Source organism: Lutra lutra, chromosome 1 (genome assembly GCF_902655055.1).
Source record: "Lutra lutra chromosome 1, mLutLut1.2, whole genome shotgun sequence".
Classification (NCBI taxonomy): domain Eukaryota; kingdom Metazoa; phylum Chordata; class Mammalia; order Carnivora; family Mustelidae; genus Lutra; species Lutra lutra.
Genome location: NC_062278.1, coordinates 160,623,711 through 160,644,064, shown reverse-complemented (window position 1 = coordinate 160,644,064; position 20,354 = coordinate 160,623,711). Strand labels below are relative to the sequence as shown.

The following is a 20,354-nucleotide window of genomic DNA, read 5'->3' as shown; positions in this document are numbered from 1 at the left end:
AAGCAGACCACACATTCAACTTAGCAAATCCTTAAAAATTATAAACAAATACTCATATAACCTTCAAAACAGATATGATCCCAAGGGACAAAACTGACATAAGCTGAAAAGCAATAAACACTTCTACCCCAACTAGATAACTCATCACAAGAGAGAACACAATAATGTGCTGGAGTGGAAAGAGGGTAGCTGGGAATGCCCAGGGCTACCAAGATTCTGGATGTCTGTATGTCAATTACCTGTCCTATAAAATGAGGCAGACAATAACAGCCCCACAGGTCTCTGTGGATGGTAAACATGATAACACAGGATGTGATACCTCTATCTGATCCAATTTATTCCATGGATGAGGAAATAAAGCAGAGAGATCAAGTGCACTCTTCAAGGTCACAACTAATAAATGATTCCCATGTCCAAATTCTCCATATGTATTTTAATATTCATAGCATCTTTCCCATATAAGTCTTAATGACTGTTAAAGGATATACACAGAAAGAAGCTGACTAGGGACACTACCAGAAGTCTCTAAGAAGACTCTAAGAAGATAGGAAATGTACTCAGACCTTCAAAAGAATTACAATGAGTAGATGATGGTTACCTTAAATGATAACTTACTCATTTTTCTTTATGCTGAAATATACTTTAAACATTTGCCATCTAAAAGGTAAAACAAACTGACTGTGAGCTTTACGGATATACGGCATTCATGAAACCAAATCTGTTAATTAAGATACATTTAAGAGGGGCGCCTGGGTGGTTCAGTGGGTTAAAGCCTCTGCCTTCGACTCGGGTCATGATCCCAGGGTCCTGGGATCGAGCCCCGCATCAGGCTCTCTGCTCAGCGGGGAGCCTGCTTCCTCCTCTCTCTCTGCCTGCCTCTCTGCCTACTTGTGATCTCTGTCAAATAAATAAATAAATAAAATCTTAAAAAAAAAAAGTCCCTTAAGAAATTGTTTTAATTTCTAAATTTAATTGTTTTAATTAAAATTGTTTTAATTAAAGGGACTTAAGAAAGTCCCTTAAGAAATTGTTTTCAGATAAACACCAATTTGACCAACTACATTCTAGCTGGTGGAATTCAAGTGGGCAAATACTGGAAGGAGGTTACCTACCTACTGCGGGTGCATCATACTCATCACCAAGCAGAATTTCTGGAGCAGAATATGCAAGAGATCCACAGCTTGTAGTAAGCTTCTTCCCTGGTTGAAATTTGTTGCTGAAACCAAAGTCTGTCAACTTTACAAGACCTTGTTTTTCAAAGAAGACCACATTCTCTGGTTTTAAGTCTCTGTGAACCACATGGAGTTTATGGCAATAAGATATGGCATGAACAATCTGAGCAAAGTACTTCTTAGCCAAATCTTCATTAAGTCCCTCTTCGTGTTTCATTATATAATCGAACATATCTCCTCCATCCCCAAGTTCTAGAATAAGATATAGTTTGGTCTGGGTGTCAATAACTTCATAAAGGCGTACGATGTTGGGATGCTGCACTAGTTTCATGCATCTCACTTCTTGGAAAAGATGACCAGTGGCTAAAGTGTCCAATTTTGTCTTGTCAATAACTTTTACTGCTACTTTTTCACCTGTAAAGACATGCCTGGCAAGTTTAACCACTGCAAAATGACCTCGACCCAAGGTTTTATCCAGATCATATAATCCAGCAATCTTTCCATCATACCCTCGCTTGAATCCTGCCATGCTGGTCCAACAGAAGTTAAAATATCTAGACTGTTTGAAACGGATCTTCTCATATAAGAATATCTGGTGAAAATAAGGAATTCATTTTCAATGTCGCCATGGACATCTACAAAAGAAGAGGAGAAACAAAATTAAGTTTCTGTAGCTTTTTCTCTTATAACTCTTTCTTTTTAAGTTTTAAGAGAAACCTGAAGTAAACAGAGACAAAAAATGAATAAGGGCCATTTATACAATCTATATATTTTGGGTTTATGTTACAAAGGCTGAGAATTTAAATGCCATATTAAAATTTGCAAACTGAAAGAAATTAGTTGCAATAAGTTTTTGGTGATGTCAGAAATAAGAAAACTAGCAAGTTTGATAAACTATGTTTAAAAAAAAATCTTACAAAAGTAATTTCACTTAGTGTCTTAAAAAACAAGGCAAGAACTGACAAAAAAGGGAAAACAGAATAAACATTTGGACAGGAACTCGGCAACTTTTTCCTGTTATTCCAAAGCTAGCACTATTTCCTGTAAGCACAGACAGATCCCTTTAGTGAGGCCTCCTCTAACCCTCCCAGCTGGAATGACCTCGCCTATTCCGTATCTCCAACAGCAGCTCAGGACCCAGTGTGGTCTTATTCCATGGGTTTTTGTATACGCCATCCCCATCCTAAGACTGCGAAGTTCTGAGGACTCTAAGGTTCTTTTTTTTTTTTTTCCCCTTCTACCCTCCCTTGAACAGTCTTTAACATACAACAGGTAATCAACAGTTTATTAAATTCTGAAATTCAATTTTTTTTCAAAATGTTTACAAGGCAATTGTTTGCTCTTCTTGTCACACTAGTGCCTAGAACAACACGTTGACACACAGTAGGTGCTTAATATATGTTTGCTGACTGACTGGTACTCACTCTTTGTACTTACCAGTTATGTTTATCTTTATTAGTTTTCCAACTCTCAAACATAACCCACCATGATCTGATTATATTTCAAAAATGAACAAGCATGCATTCGTAAACCATCTTAAAGACCATTCAGTTTTAAAAGACCATATCTCACATGGCATTTAAAATTCTAAACCTTTATAAACTCTAAATACAGAAACAGGCTCTTATAAAATTATACAAGTTAAGATATCACCTTAAATCTCACAAATCCAACTCCCATTATTATTCTTCCTGACCAAAATTTAATAGAATTATAGCAAAATCCAATAGAGAATACAGCCATCTCCCAAGACTAGCTCTGTCCTGTGAGTACATAGCCCTCCTTCTGTGAAACCTTTTGCGTGTTTCCAGCAGAAACAGAATAGTAGTTACATTTATCTATTCCTGCTTAGATGAAAATACCCCAAAAAAGTAAATTGTACATAAAATGAGGTGTTTTTTTTTTTATTTTAAAGCTCTAGCATTACACTTCTTTAAATCTCATTTTTGCTTAAAAGAAGAAAAGCTAACATTTATTAAAAGCCTACTATACATATTTGTGCAAAATGAATCAAAGTGCTACAACTAAGCTTTAAACTGAATTATTTCAAAGCTCATCTTCCTTATAAACATTTAACCACTCTAAATGATGTTATATTAGGATAATATCTGGAGAGTTAAAGTACCAACTCTAAAAGAGGAATAAAGTCATTCTCACATGCAAATTGAAATTATCGGAAACACGTATCTGAAATCACCTGAAAATATATATAGAGAGAAAGAGAGCGAAAGAGAGCTTAAAAAGCCAATGTTAGTATGCTTAATGCTTTTTTTTTATATTTTAGCAATTACTATAAATATAAATATTAACTACCATTCACTAAGTACAATATGTCACTCATATACCAAATGCTTTATGTCATCCTCATTTAATACTTACAACTGCCCTAAGAGATAGGGATTATTAGCCCCATTTTGAGTCATAGAAATGGTAACTCACTTGGCATTGGCTACCAGGCCAGTGTGTAAAAAAGAGCTAGGATTTGAACTCAGGGCTACCTGACCTCAAAGTCTCTGCTTTTAACTATACTACACTGTTTCTACAAACTTATTTCAAAACCAAACTAAATTAATCCTGTTTCTATAAAGATGTTTAAAATAAGAAGCCAGTACTATGTACAGGTGTTGGAGAAAAAGCAAATTTCTTCCGTACTGTATATTACCTCATCATCTGAGCTATTAATTTTGATGAGATTAACAGGAAAACCTGAGTGAAAAGATCTTGCTTTAATCGGACAGCAGTTCTCCAAAAGAAAGTTTAATTTAGGCATATTTTTCAAAAATAGAAACTCTAAGCTAACTCCAGGGGGCAGAAAACTATCTTTAAATCTCTAATTTTGATTAATTATAAGGGCAGTAATTATCCTTAAAATTCTATCTGAGTCTATGTTTCTATTGTACAAGCTTGTAAATGCAACTTAAGCTTTCAAAACAATTTCAGGTCGCCTCCAGGTTATACAATATTTGTTTTTCATCTACCACTTTAGTTTAGATATATTCTTATAAAGTGGCATATAAGTCAGATTTTAGGAATAAATCTGAATTTAATTATATTTTAATTAAATTAATTAGGTTTTCCCAGTTTTAATTTTGCCTTATTTCGAAAGTAACAAATGTGTATACAGATGAGGAAAGACAGTCTTTTGTTAGGATCTCCGACACCCAAAACGATTACAACTAACATTCTGAGGTTTCCCTTCCCAGAACTGTGCCAGCAAAAGGGTACAATGAAAACAGTTTTTAATCTACTAAAGAGTTCATGGGAAAAAAATCTAAAAAGGTCTCTTCACAATGAGACTACTCTGGAGTGAAATAGTAATCACTTCCAGTATTAAGAAACTCTTTTTCTACTTTGTTTTGTACACATATCCCTTTCCAGGGTCTATGAAACTATAATTATATACCTAAAAACAGGATGTTATGATTATCTGAAGGTTGGAAGGAGAAATATCCTTGTTACTGAACATCTTCTTTAAGTACCAGCCCACTGTGCAACCCCACCATCGAGTGCATTTCGTGTTGGCATAGGAGTAACTAAATTGTCTTTGATCTCTGAGGACCTTCCAGCGCCACAAGTCACTCTGAACATCAATGCCGAACATGCATATGTGGCTTATAGCAAGCGCAGATGACTCTGTGATGGCTCCAGCACATACCCTGCAAATCGCACACTGAATAATCCTTGTTACCACTGTCTTTTGTTAGTTGCTTCTTTTTCCTAAAAGAAAATACAGAAGGAGATTTTAGTTTAGTTCTATTTAACTTTGCTTAAAGTCAAAATATAACATCTTAAAGGTGGATCCAGACAAACATATAAAAAGGGCAAGTTTGTTTTTAGTGACCCTGTCTCCTCTCCCACCATCTCTCTCCCCTCTGTGAATTATAACCCATTCAAAGAATCTTGAGTGAACAGGAAGTTAACAGTGAACAGATACACAGAGATAGTTCCAGATAGCCCAATCAGACAGATTGTTCACTAGAAGGAGGAGGAAATAATAATCACAAACAACAGACGATTTGCCATTTTCTGAATGTTTCCTGGGTAAAACAGGCACCAAATCCATATTTCATGGATCATCACTAAGAGCCTGCAAGCTAGGCACAATGAGGCTTGACTTGCCCAATCAGCAGCAGTGGGCAGCCCCAATCCTGCCCAGCCTAGTTTCCAAGCCCAGCTTGCCTGCATGAACCCTTGACGGTTCCTGCAACACTCACTCCCACAGCGAGGGAGGGCAACCTTTACAACATATGATCTTCTAGCAGGCCAGCAGAAATCAATTACAATGGCAGCATCTGAGAACACACGAAACACCTTCACACCAGAGGCTTTCCATTCAACAGTAAAGAAGAACTATCACTATGAATACAGAGAACGTGAACAGATGAATACACATCTAAGTCAGTGGCACGGTGAAGAGTACTTGGCTGAGGTGCCCTTACAGTCCTTTCCACAACACTGAAATATCCCACAAATACTGAAAGGTCTAAACATTCACACTAGGCCAAGGCAATTTACACAACACATTAAAGGTGAGCATCCAGGTAATCATTAAGCTCACAAAGAGGGCCAGCAAGGTCATGGGCACAAGGCCACCTCTAGAGACCTGCGAACGCTAGAATGATACCTGCTCCTTCAGCTCCAAGGGATGCGGTGGCTCCTGACATTACCCTTGCTTGCTTCTCTCTTTCCACCATCCAGTCTCTAGGCAAGGCAGGCAGTGTGGCTGAGCACTGGTTCTGAGTGCCGGTGACTGGATCTGAATCCCACCTCACCTATTACTAGCCACAGGACCTCAGCAAGACCTGACCTCTCTATGATCAGCTTCCTCATGAAAAAATGTTAATAGTAAGAGTACAGCTTCATAGGTTAGAGTGAGAATTAAATAAGTTAGTACAGGAAGAGTATTCAGAGTGAAGCCTGGCATAGAGTACACAGGAAACACTAGCTATTACCCACCAGAATCATTGTTAAAACAATGGTACTCTCCCTCATCCAAGCAGAAATTCTTCTACCCTACTTCAAGAGAATGAATTCATGGAGTTGCTTTAGTACATTACTAAAATGTACTAAACTGAAAATGACTGACGTACGACCATAATATTAAGAAAATAGTAACTCTAGTTGGGCATCAAAGTCTGATTATTTTTCAATAAAACATCACACAAAACCCAAGTATTTGTTTTTAAAATGGTATCAAGATGTCTTTCTTTCAAATCTACCTTTTCAAAAAGAATTAAATGCTCCTTCACATTTTTTCCCCCAAAAGTAATATATTCTTATAGAAAATCTGGAAAATACAGACTAGTAAGTAGAAAGAATAAAAAGGCATCCATCGTTCTACCCCTGAAGATAAGCACTACCAATATTTTGGTGATCTTTCTGCAAATACTTATATACAGCTTCTACTTTATTTTGTCTTACAAAGGTGTGATCATTCTATACATAACTTTATATCTTGTAGCCTGCTTTTTCCACTTGACATATCACTTTTCTTTGTTTTAGTATTTTGCTTCTATTATGAAATTATGAAATACCTGTATAATATAGGAAAATATACAATTAGAACATATAAACATACGAAAAAATAATTTTTTATACAGATCATCCATTATTCTACTCTCTGTGACAATCTCTATTAACAGTTTGATACACACCTTCCTTCCCAATTATTTTCTACATATAATATATACCCAGACACAATTTTTTTTAATAAAATGGAATATAAAGAAACACAGACACAGAGAGAAGGAGAAAAGTTTACAACCATTTAAAGAGTATTTCTCTCTACAAAACAAGTTGATACAATTTACCTCAGAAAATTCGAAAGTACAGAAAAGCACAACACGGGGTGGGGGGGGATCACCTGTAATTTCATCTAAGATGATTTCTCTTTAACTATTAGTATATATCCTTTATACCTATGTTTCTTTACAAAGCTAAGATACTATATATGAAGTTTGAGACTACCTTTTCCTCTATATAATGAACATTTTCTCATGCACTGAGTTCTTATAAATCAGTATTTTTAATGACTACATAACAAAGACGCCATCTTTTAAAACAGCAAAACCACTAAATTAGACTATTCTAAAGCAATCTTATTTAGCATATGTTCACACATGCATATAATGGGGCTGGACCTAAATGAAACAGGCCAACTAGTCAAAAGTGTTTATAATACGGAAATTCATGTTTGAGAAATAACCACCAGTGTATGTTGCAAGAATATACTGATGTTCTCCCAACTAGAGAAGCAAATTGAAGTGTGCGGGTGTGGCTGGAGAAGAGGAAGGAAGTGTGGGTGGCCCTACACACATTTTGCAAGCTGCTGAAAACAGTTGTAGAACCAGCCTCTGTTAAATCTACTGTCAATTTGGAATTCACCCTGTTATTCTTGTCAAAATTCACTTTTAGATTTTCATTGACAACATCACTACTGTAGTGTGGTCTGTATATCAAACAAATGTCTCCTACCCACACCTCTAGGGGAGGACAAAACAGCACACTGAACAAAAGGTAGCTCTGCGCGGCCAATCCATGGCATGACAAAGTAGAGGAGTGGAACAAAAAGGACAATGTGCTTCTCTACGTTTTATTTAGGATATTATAAATTTCCTAAAATCAGACCACCAATATTTAAATATGCAAAAATCTCCCCCCAAATTAAGTACTTAATAAATCTGTGCCAATGCTCTTCCTCTAATACAGATAACTGAAGATGAGTTTTTGCAAAGCCACACTAAAATTGCCATTTAAGCTTCTTACATATGGAAATTATCTGGTATCTTTTACAAACACCAAAAATGAAAACTGTAATTTTTACTCATGGAAAATACTAAACTGCATGTTTATAGAAAAACTAATGGAAGTAGAGGAACACTCACCCAATGATTACTACCACCCCAGTCTTACCGCTAAAATTTCAACAATACCCATAGGCTGAAAGGAAGACAGTAGACTAAATCCTCTGAGAATATCAACAACCGCCTGGTCAAGCAAAATAAACACAATCCTACATGCAGTTGCCACTGCTCTTCCCGCTATCCAAAATAAACAATATTCCACATTTCTAGAATACCACTCCTCCCCCTGGTAGTTACCAACATAAGCTATAAATCAAAGATAAAGAAACCACAAATTGGTCAAGAGGTCCTAAGTTACAGAAGGATCAAAAGCTTTTCACTGGATTGGCTGAATATTACCACATGGTTATCAATGTAGTATTATGTGGTTATAAGGCTACACTCACTGAATGGACTCAAGATAGGAACTACAAATTAAAGGTTAAATTAATTAATTAATTAGATTTTTATCTATCCATTTGACAGGGAGACACACAGCAAGAGAGGGAATACAAGCAGGGAGAGTGAGGGAGGGAGAAGCAGGCTCCCCACTAAGCAGGGAGCCCGATTCGATTCGGGGCTTGATCCCAGGACTCTGGGATCATGACTAGAGCTGAAGGGGGACACCCAACCAACTGAACCACCCAGGCGCCCCAAAGGTTAAATTATTTATTATGAGAAATGTCCAAAGAGGTAAAATTGTACCTCCAAATGTCTAGGAAAGTATTTTCCAAGGGAAGATAACTGCCTCCTAAAGTATGTTCTATTACGTTTTCTTCCAAGCAGTCAATTTTAATGGACTGGGGGCAACTGAGGTGAGCAGGAATGGCAGGCTGAAAGGACTGCTCTGCTCTCCAGGAAGCGACTGGGTCACCAGTGCAGACTGATCTCATGAAACGTCAGTTTATGTAATCTTTATTTTCTCTAAGTGAAACAAGCAATGGTCCGGGATATACCAAAGAATTTTAATGTATCCAGGAGTCAGGAAACTTATTAACTGATGTAGAGTAGTACTAATTATTTGTAAAGCAAAAGGGGTTAACATCTAAGACACAAAACCCAGGCCAGCAGTGCAGACAGATATTAAGTTCGAATTCCTAAACAGAATCTGCCTCCTGTTAAAATGATGAAAAATGCTAAGTGTGTCACCATTTCTGGTGACAGCCCTGATACAAAGTGCTCGCATAACAAACAAAGACTGAAGCAGAAGCTGGTATGTAGAAATAAATAAATAAGGCTCCAAAATAAATAAGGCTAACCCACAATTACTCCTTGTTGCCAGGAAGACAATATAAGTTGGAAGCTTGGAGAATTCAAAAACTTAATAATCTAAATCTTCCAAACTTTTATTAAAGCTATCAAGACTCATTTTCACTTTCTGTCATCTTTTTCTTTCCCTGCTGATATTGTGATGTTTAAATGGTTAAAATGGTTAAATGGTTAAAAAAGAATACTGGAACAGAAAAAAGTAAACTAATCTATGAACAAAAAATACTGGTACCTAACATTACATTGACTTTGACTTAAAAGACTAAATCATTTAAGATTCTCTTACACTGTTAGGACTGTAAATTATTTCACATGCCTCACACCTCATGCAAGGATTAACTGGAAATGTGTAATATCTCTAAATGCAAAACGTGAAACTAGAAAACTTGCAGAAGAAAAAGAGGCAAATATGTTGTGGTCTTAAGCTAGGCAAAGATTTCTTAGACACAACAGTAAATTCATGATCCATAAGAAAAAAAGAGAGACTGCAAATTATTTTATTTCTGAAAATCTGATTTCTGAAATTTCTGAAAAGCAATGTGGCAATACATATATCAAGAGCCTTAAAATAATTACTCTCCTTGATTTAATGATGTCACTACTAGATTATGTCTTAAATAAAGATTTTTATAGTCAACGATGTTCAATGATATTTATACATTCAAAAAATCAGAAATAATCTAAAGATCTGCATAAGAAAACAATTAAATCACAGTACACCTAACATTAACACTATGCAGTCCTATTTTGAGGCTATTTAATCTCAAGGGGAATTCTCACAATAAAATGTTAAGTTAAAAAAATTCATACACCAAATTTCATGGCATGAGCTCAATTTTTTTAAAAAAAGCATATAATTTGTCTGCATATATATTTTAAAAATACCAAAATGTTAAGTTGGTAAGATTATAGAATTTTTTTCTCTTTATGCTTTTCTGTTCTTTTCAAATTTTTGGCAATGAATGTGTGCTGCTTTTATAATCTAAAAAAGATAGTTTATTAAAATTTTGACTTTTTTGTATATGATTTTCAATTTACTTTTCCACTGAGATCTATGAAAAGACTAACTTCCCTAAAAATATATTGTCTAAAACCTACTTATTTCATCTTAATAAACAAGACATTCAAGGAAATATTTTGCTTTCTGTGAGGGACAAGGTATGCAACTCCTTCAGGCTGAGGAACGAACAGGAACAGAGTCTATTTTCATTAGCAAATATCTGAGCCCTAATTGTGTAGAACGCAACTGATTTATGACCTTACAAATAAGTTATCTACATATAAATAGTTAAATAACTATACAGGTTAACCTGGGTGAGGTGTGCCAAAGAAGAGTAGAGGACACAAAGAAGGCAGGATCCCCAAGGGCAGGGCAGCCCATAGACCAGAGCTTACCCTTCAAGAGGGACAGTGGAATGCCATTCCTAAAAGTGGGGAAAACCAAGGCAGCAGAGCACACAGCTGGCTGGCTGGCCAACGTCCTTGGAAAGGAGAACATCAGCTTGGGTGAAGTTATGACTTGGGGTACACATGAAATAAGTTAGTAAGTTTAAGGAGGCTGATCCTGAAAAATACCTACTGGCTTACCACCTAGGCAACGATGATAGTCTCTTACTTTCTCAAAACTAATGACTGGAAAACGTGTCATACTCATTTCACCACTTATCTATCTTTGAATTATATTTAAGTTTAATTAAAGTGCCATTAAAGAGATAAAAATGCACAGAACCAGCTTCTAATCACATAGCTGATAAGAGGTCTAAACAGAAAAGGAAAACTCTTTGGGTAGTAACATGAAAACAACATAGAAATAACGTCATTAGAGAAGTTAAACCAATTTTAAATGTTCACTGTCCACTTTAATGTTCCATAAAACACCAATTTTTGTTCTGACTTAGATTAGAATGCTCTCATTATACCCATACTACCTTCCTAAAACCCCACTACAAACCTAAATACATGTATATAGAAATGCATCCAGTCCCATTAAAAAAAAAAAAATTGACTTTGTCTCACTTCAAATTTCAAAAATGTCTTTCATACCACAACAGTTCATTTTAGATTTCCAGTTTTGTTTTAATGCAGGTCTCAAAAAGGGTAAACAATGTAATAACTGGGCATCTATGTTGGTACTGAACTCTGTATTTGTTTCATCACTTATTTCACACAACCAGCAATATAATGGAAATATCATACCCATTTCACAGATAAGAAAGCAGGGCCAAAGAGGATAAGGACTTCCTTTGCCCCAGTCCTACACCCAGCTAAGCACTGCTTGGGTTGGACTCCAGGTCCTCTCCCCAACCCGAGTCCTGGGCCCTCCACTTTTTCCTGCAACAATACGATGCCTCCCGTTTACCTAGGCCTTTCTAGCTCCCAGGGAAACAACAGCACTAAAATAAATCAATTTGGACATTTATTGTGTTCTTCCAATTTTGATATGCTATGCTAGCTACCTAGCCCAGCAATCAATTAAATGGAGGAAATTCCCTAGCACCACTTAATAAACATTATTAACAAACAATTCCATTAAAGGTTTTGAAACTGCTTTTCAAGAAAGGAAGTAACAGGCAAATAACTTTTCAAAAAATAGGTGTTTACTGATCATGTAAAAATGGAATGGCACATTAAAAATAACTTCACCTTAGAATTTACATACAATTTTGTGATGGCAAGTACAGCTACAGCCAACACCAAGCAAGTAATTCAGATAAATTTAGGAAGGTTCTATTTTCTGCTTAAAAATTGTATCCTTTCCCACAATGCAATTTTAATATACTTTGCAAATTACATTTTCTCCATTTGTTTCTGAAAAAGCATTTTCCTTCACAAGAGAATTAGCAAATACACATAAAATAGGAGCATAAAGAACAAAATCAAGCTCTGAAACTGAGAATGTATGAATATTCTCATTCTAAATTTCTTCAGCGGTCCTCAAAATATTTTATGCTAATAAAAAAAAAAACTGTTTCACCTGTAGAAAATAAGCTAAAACAGAAAGCTAAACGTTACTTTTAAATTCAATTGCTCTGCTTTTGTCCACTGCTAAACAAAAGGCTATAGAGTATTATGACTATTGTATAAAGAGATCCAGAGATACTATGTTCTAGCTTCATACTCTCGCCATGAATATTTGTTAGTATCCTGTTGTAAGGCTGAAATGAACTTTATTATACCATAAGCATAAAACTTACATTATCTAAAACGTAACTTCTCTAATAAAGAAAAACCAACACGGATGAATGTGTATTAAATTTGGACGTTTTCCCCAGCTATATAATATAAAGACAACCCCAGCTACGCAATATAAAGACAACATAATAGCCTAAGAGGTATGTACACAGAGGGGGAGGGAACATCAGAGAGGAGAGAGCATCCTAAGATTCAGCATTTCAAACTACCACAAGGTCAAACTTTCTTATTATATCCTCACCACAGAGGTGCACTTTAATAAAATGATCAAAATTCATTTATTCAGCAACATAAGCAGCAGCATCATAATGCAGTAGAAAGAGTACCCCAGAACCTGGAGCCCAGCAAGTTCCTCAACTTCTACAAACAGGCACATCTTAATCTATAAAACAAAGATAATCACCACCTTAGACAGTTATTATTAGGAAGGCTAGGTGGGATAATATATATTAGCAAGATGCAAAGAGGCTCAAAGTCATCCACCATTTTCCCCCCAACTTTTCAGAACTGGCTTTCCTCCCAGGAGAGTCTGATATTTGAGAAGGGTTATATACTTAGTTTCCCACCTTATTTTGATATCCCCTAAAGGCCCATCAAGCTGCCCCTAAATGCCTCTACTAGACATATCAGTAAGATCCCTGCCACAAGGTCTGTATAATGTCTTACAGGGACAGATATAACAGAAGAGGTGTTCTTTCCCCAAAACCTACCTTGGGAAGTTCACAGGAGGCATCTCAGAGAAATGCATTTCCTTGTGTGAGCTAAGAATTGTAATTGGCAACGATGAGGAAGAGGCTTTTCAGAAAAGACACCTGACAGAGCTCAGTGTGCCTGGGACAATAATACATACAGAGCATAGGAAATGAGATCAGACAGGTAGACAGGGGCCAGATACCCAAAGGGGCCTGTATACCAAGCAAATCAGCTGTGATTCCTTGGATCTGGCAAGCCCTTACCAGTGGGCTTCAGGGCCCAGCTGAAAGGTCACCCTCCCAAGTGTGTCCTTCCCCTTCCCACACCCCTGCATACCAGCTCCCATGCACTTTCACAGCGCCATTTCCTTCCCATCAGGGCCATTATCACAACTGCAGTTATATAATTACGTGAGTAATAATCTGTGTCCCCACTCAACTAAATGATAACTTCAGTCTGTGTAAGCCCCATGTCCATTTTATTCCACTCTGTATCCCAAAGCCTGCTGAGTACAGCATCTACCCAAAATATACAGATACATATTATTAAATGAACAAATGAAAGCTGGCACTAAGAAGGGGGCACCTGGGTGACTCAGTCAGTTAAGCTTCTGCCTTCAGGTCAGGTCATGATCCCAACATCCTGGGATGGCTCCCTGTTCAGTGGGGAGTCTGCCTCTCCCTCTTCATCTGCCTTCCCCCTGTCCTCAACTCATGCATGTGTGCTCTCTCTCTCTCTCTCAAATAAATAAAATCTTTAAAGAAGAGGAGAAAGCAGCAGCAGCCACCACTGCTGCCAAAGAAGAATTCTGAGCAGAGGAATGGCAATCAGAGATGACAGTTACAGAAACCACTCCAGTAGCAAAGTGAAGACCAACCTGGCAGGGCAAGACTAGAGCTGGGGGACAGGTAGAGACAACTGAAAATACCTCCACGTAAATGATCACTTAATGACCTAAAAATGAAAGCAGCCAGTACGTGGGCAGTGATGAGGATTAATCAAGGAGATACACTTAGAAAGTAGAATCTCAGAACTCAAATGCATGGGGGGCAAAGCAAAGAAGGAAATCCAGAATGATTCTAATAGAGAGAGGTAGCAAATGGTGCCATTCACTCAGACCAGAAATATATAGGACAGGAACAAACATTTCCTGGGCATCTACTACATGCCAGGATCAAGTGAAAGATTTGCTTCTAGTTCCAAAATTCTATGATTGAAAAACAATTCAAATTTAGCCCAGCTATATTAAAATGGGGTACATCTATTAATAAGCTGATAAAACCAATAAAATAAGTTTAGATTTTTGAAGTTTCTTCATCGAGACACCACATGAGGCATTACGCTCATCTGGGGATGTTGAAATCAAAGAAGTGGGCTCTGCCTTCGAGGAGCCAACAGTCTTTTAAGTTTGAGAAAAATAACTGCACATTGACCAATGAGCAACTGAGGCCCAGTGGGGCTATGATCTTACCATTTATATGACCTGTACCCCACACATCTGGAGCACAGACTTCATAATCTACATTTCCAGGCCAATATGTAGTTGAGGGGGTATGTATGTAGGTACACCCAATCCTGCTTCGAGTCTGGCTTAAAACATCACAGCACATGGTCTGTGAATGCCTTTGAAGTAACTGCTGAACAGCCACATAACAGCACTTTGGAGGGTACAATACAACAGATCAGGAGAGAGAAAGAAGCCTGATTTGTTATGGAAGAGCCTACCTGAGCAGAAGCCAAATGCTGGAGGTGCCAAAGCAGAATCTCAGGAGGCTCTGGAAGCAGCAGAGATATAAAAATTCAGGGAAGGTACAGCAGGAATCCTCTTTAGACAGGCTCCTCCCCTACAACCAGCAAGGAATGGTTTCTCATGGGATATAAGGCCTCAACCCAAAGCAGACTTCTAGAAAAACAGATGAGGAAACCATCCACCAATGTGAATAATGTAGCTCCGTATCATCTACAGCCTCTCATGAGTCTGACAGATTTTACACCAGCTCTTGGCAAACAAAAAGAGAATACTGAAAAACTTCCCTCCCCATCCCCCCAAGCTCCCGCCCCATTCCTTTTCCTTCCTTTTCATATTCTTAAAAAAACAAACAAAAAAAAAACAAAACAAACAAACAAAAAAACCTGCTGTACTCTCTTTACCTCCTCAATTCCCTTCCATCCACTTGGATCTAAGTTCCTTCTCCATCACTTAGCTCTGTCTTCTCATCCTCCCTGAGCCCTCTGAGAACTTTCCCCTTTTCTCTGCCTGGGAACTCTACTTGTACTTTAAGATGTGTTCAATATCACCTCCTCTGTGAAGCATTCCCAAATCAGATTGCTCCTTGCCCCCATCTTTGTGCTTCCGCAGGGTTTTGCCTATGCCTCGCCACAGCATTTGCTGGATTCTACTGTTACTGTTTACTTCAGTGTCCCCAATAGCCTATAAGCTCCTCGAGGCAGTAACAGGTTTTTATTCATTTTTCTATTGCTACCCTTGAACCAACCCAGAGCCCTGAAAATAGACACACAAAGGCGCCATGAATAAATGATCATAGGTTAAGTTTATTTTCAAAACTGCTAGAATTGGGGCGCCTGGGTGGCTCAGTGGGTTAAAGCCTCTGCCTTCGGCTCAGGTCATGATTCTGGGGGTCCTGGGATTGAGCCCCACATTGGGCTCTCTGCTCAGCAGGGAGTCTGCTTCCCCTTCTCTCCCTGCCTGCCTCTCTGCCTACCTGTGATCTCTGTCTGTCAAATAAATAAACAAAATCTTTAAAAAAAAAAAAAACTGCTAGAATCTACTCAAGTTTAACTTTTCTACGGAAGTTGCTCTAAGAATTTACCTGCACACTCATACACCTAGAAGTACCTAAATTATGAGTAATAGTTTTATTATAAAAGCATTTGGCTAAAAATTCCATCCTCTGGCTGTTAAGAAAACCACACATGCAGTTAAAATATGTCTTTAGAGTTCCTCATCTATGTTTTTAATTCCTAAAATTCTGGCCATGTGAAAAGTTCACTTGTGCCCTTTCCTTCCTGGGCAGTGTACTAAGTGAGCTCTTAGGTTTAGACAAGCTGCTACAGAGAAGACATCATGCCTTATTTATACCAGTGCTTAGAACCATGGCTGCTCAATTATCTCCAAGAATAAATAACTTTTTTCCCATTTAGTTTCACTTTCTATATGACAGAAACACCCATAGTAAGGTTTAGATGAACAGTATTTCCTGTGACCAGTAAAAATATCATGAAAGCCCTTCAACTTTAATAAGGACATATAAAAGCCTGCATTTGAGGATTATGGGATTAAATTTGAACATAAAGTCCCAATTTATATTTCCGTTCTAGAAAAACAGAAATTAGGATAACTTCTGGGTTCTTGTATGCTTTAAATTAACTGATCTTACTGCAACGATGCTGAAAAATTTACTCTAAATAGTAAAATATTAATAGGGTGAGAGCCATTTCTACACATAAAATAAAACAACAAAAACTGAGAGTGCATATTTAAAAAACAGAAAGGTGACACTCGAAGTTCCCTGCCTGGAAAACCCTGAATATGTAAGAGAAGTTAGCACCAGGCACTTAATTTTTCAGCTACTACACTGCTTTAATATGTGACCTTGGGAATGTCATGTAATTTCTCTCATTTCTTGTTCTGTAAAATGGGCATGCCATGTTTTCCTAAGAGGGACAATAAGCTAGCTGGAGAAAAGAATCAATACTTTTTTTTAAAGGAAACTTGTCTAATTAGTATGCTTAAATCACCACTTGTACAGTACATTCTTCCTCAGGAATCCAATTCCAAAAGAAATATTTAAGCAGACGCTGAAGACAGATTTCCTTAAGGGAATGATTTTATAAATTTGGAAAGCAATGTAACAAGATTATAAATTAACAAACTGATTACATAAACCTTGACAGCCCCTGGCTTTAAAAGTACACTGATACACATTCTGATAAATGAGGCTGATTCGAGACAGTGTCCCAACCCCATACAAGGAACCCCAACTGAGGCATCTGATGTTTGACAGAAATTTGGTGAAAATTCAGCAGGATACTCAACATTTGCAGTCCCATGTAAAGCCATGCTTCACCTTAAAACCCGATAAAATGTGAAACTCATTAAATCAGCTTTACCACCCGCATCTAAGACTGAGAATGCACTCAATTTTTAAAAAGAGAAAAAAGTAACCTGACAGAGTAAAAAGGTCCTATATCCTCAGACCTCTACAGATTTAAGAACCCTACGGTTAAATTCTCCCCAATTACTAAGCTTGAACCGATCTTCCCAAGAAGCTATCGGATCGGATCGGATCTGATTCAACTATTAGGAATAGCACAGCCCCAGGATCCCCCCCACACCCCCCAGGATAAGACTGTCACTTTTCTAGATCTCAAGTCCAAGTGAAAGGCAGGAAGGTTTTTTGCAAAATGGTCCAGAAAGCAATCAACAGGCGATGACTATGGAAAAGAACGGAGGTTTCCCGATCGGGGCGCGGGGGGGGGGGGGGGGGGTAGTTGGGGGGCGGGGGGAATTCCAGCTCTCCCTCGGGAATGGCACTGCTCCTCCTCCCCTACTCCGATGCCCTTTCTCTACAGACAACAATATCCCTATTCTATTGTAAGGCTGCAGTTTTACCAAGGAACCCCCCGCCTTGCTGCGGCCAAATCTCCAGATTCGTTTGAAAAAGGAAACACATTCCGAGAACACACACCCCGTTAGAGAACCTGGGCGCGGGGAGCGTGGCCCGACCTCCGGGGCCCCGCGGTGCCGCACTCGGCCCGCTCGGGGCGGGGCGCGGGGATGCGGGCACCTCCCGAGGTGCCGCAATCTGGCCGCGGCCGCAAGGGCAGGGCCTCCGGGAGCCCGCGGCCGGCCGCCGCAGTGCCGGCTCCCGTCGGGCCCGCCGCCGCCCCGCCGCCAGGCCGCGCCACCGCCGCGCCGCGCCGGCTCCGGCCGCCGCAGCCCGGGCTCAGCGTCCTTCCGGGCCCGCGCTGCGGCCGGCGCGGGGAGCGCAGAGCGCGCAACTTACTTTCCGCCTGCGGCGAGCTCCCCTGCCCGGACTCCCAGCCCGGCAACGGCGCAGGCTACCAGGCGGCGGAGGCCGGCCCGCACCGAGGTCCACGGTCGCTACGCCCAGCCGCGCTCTGCGCTCGCTCCTACCTCAGCCGGCAGGCAGGCGTCAGTCCGCAGCGGCCGCGGCGCCGACGACTCCCTCCCGGCCGCCGAATCCCCGCACCCAGCGCTAATCATAATACCGAGCGGGCGACCGGCCGCGGGGAGGGGGGGGTGGGGCCGGGCTGCGCCTGCGCGGAACGCGCGTCACTGTGACGCAACGCCGGGGCGGGGCTGCGGGGAGGGCGGGGCCGACAGCACCTGCGGGCTCTGGACCGCGGGCGGCTGGAGGGCATACTGGCGGCGTCTCACCCCTGCGAATTTGGCTGTGGCTGGCGGTTGGAAGCAGGCGAGGCACCCGAGGAGAGGGGACGGTGAAGGAGGAAGCACCAGGGATATGGGATAATGGCTTAAAAAAGTAGCGCGAGCTGTCGGGGGAAATCGGAGGGAGGGACTGCGTGCGCACCTGACTGCGTCCTGGAGCTCGGGCTAAGGGCAGCAAGCACTTCACCCTTTTAAAGGTTCACCACATTTCCCGCCCAAGTTTAAGCACGGGGAAGGGAAAAATTAAATATACATTCATATGTATATATATACTCATATGCATATGTTCTTTTTTCCCTACAATTTTATTCCTTGGGAACCCAGTTTGAAGGAATTTTATTGATTTTGTTGCTATTTAAACAAAAGGAAAAAAGCTCACCCTCTGAATGCGGCGCTGGCTTTAAAGGTCTACTACGGGAGACACTAGCGCGGCCCCAATCAGTTAGCTGCCTCCCCTGGAAACCGCCTGGAATATTAAAGCCCGTGAAGTCCGGGATTCAAAACAGCAGACATTAACCGTGGTTAACTAGATGGTTCAGCGCCATGGTCACCAAGCCAGGTGTCTCGGGAAGGGAGCTTATCCGAAACCAGAGAGGGGTGCTGGAGGCGACGGTAGGGGGGTGGGGGCGCGGGGGCCTTCTGACTCCCACCCTTCAAAGCGTGTCTTGCAATGGCTAATCAGCTCTGTGAGTTGCCTGAAAGGGACAGCCAACAAGCCAGGTGCCAGGTTTCTCCAACCCGCTTTTCCCTTTCTGTTTCTGCTTTCTTTCCACCCTTCCAATAAAAAACACTAGTGAAGAAGGACACAAGAAAAGATAAATATACAAAAAAAAAGTTGATTAGATGCTCCAAATTTGATTAGATTGACTGGGTGTAGAAGAAAAATCTAGATGGCTTTAGCAAATGTCTTTGTTGACCTGCAAATGTCAGGGTTTGTTTTGTTTTGTTTTGTTTTCCCAGACTCTCTCCATAGCATCAATTTTGCGTGTCTGAAGAAGATTGAAAAGTAAGAGTCGATAGTGGGAGGTGCAAACTCTCAGGGTGATAACATAAGGTTTTCTGTTAAAGGGGGACTCCCAGTTCCCTAATGCTCTAGCATGGAGTGATGAATCATTGGCTGGGGAAAGCCTTGGGCTCTAGGACTCTCCCCCTTAAGGATGAGTCAAAACCCAACTTTGGGATCACTTTGATTTAGGAAGATCGTAAAAGAAAAATCTCATTTTGACGCTGACATTCTAACTCTAGCCATATGTTAAGCAATAGCTCCTTTGTGGAATTCAGTCTTTTATTACTGAAAAGTTGGAAGACCATGCACTTTTCCCCTCAGAGAGATAGCACTATTTAAGGAACCCTATAAAGGGAAAAAAATGCTACTCTAATGGTCTCCATTGGGAATTCCAGTAGTTCATAGCCTCTGCCACCAGACTTATAGCCCCTGAGATGTAACAGTAACCACAAAACAATGGCCATAATAGGTAAGCCCTTGCAAAACAGTTTTTATATTGTTGCCATGTGACTCATTTTTTGACTAAAATCTGTAAGGTAACAAGGACATAAGAATAGCAAAACAATAAATGAAAAGCAACAGGATAATAAATTGATTCAAATAAAGTCAGGGATGCAGTCAGTACTGGTCACATGGTAAATCATTTATTCATTCCCCGTGTTTCTTGGGAAACGGGAGTGCTGCTGGCAAGAACATGACCCATTTTCAGTTCTACACCATAAATGTGGTAACATGATTTGATTATG

The 20,354-nt window shown here is 39.7% G+C and overlaps 1 protein-coding gene across 16 annotated transcripts in view; it reads right to left on the bottom strand.

Annotated features, from left to right (window-relative positions):
• The window catches only part of SNRK (SNF related kinase), a 57,803-nt gene extending 39,351 nt beyond the window's left edge, over nt 1–18,452 (bottom strand). The window contains exons 1-5 of one of the 16 annotated variants that reach the window (XM_047742036.1): nt 18,327–18,446; nt 14,894–15,012; nt 4,828–4,889; nt 1,682–1,807; nt 1,113–1,586 (exon numbers count right to left, since the gene is read on the bottom strand). In XM_047742036.1, the coding sequence (XP_047597992.1) occupies nt 1,113–1,586; nt 1,682–1,807; nt 4,828–4,889; nt 14,894–15,012; nt 18,327–18,416 (871 nt within the window). In that variant the 5' untranslated portion in view covers nt 18,417–18,446. Of the gene's footprint in view, nt 1–1,112; nt 1,808–4,575; nt 4,776–4,827; nt 4,890–12,716; nt 12,858–14,893; nt 15,013–18,195 lie in introns of those variants that run through there. The other 15 variants (XM_047742047.1, XM_047742080.1, XM_047742163.1 and 12 more) reach the window with 15 other exon arrangements.
• Nucleotides 18,453–20,354: the final 1,902 nt, after the last annotated feature.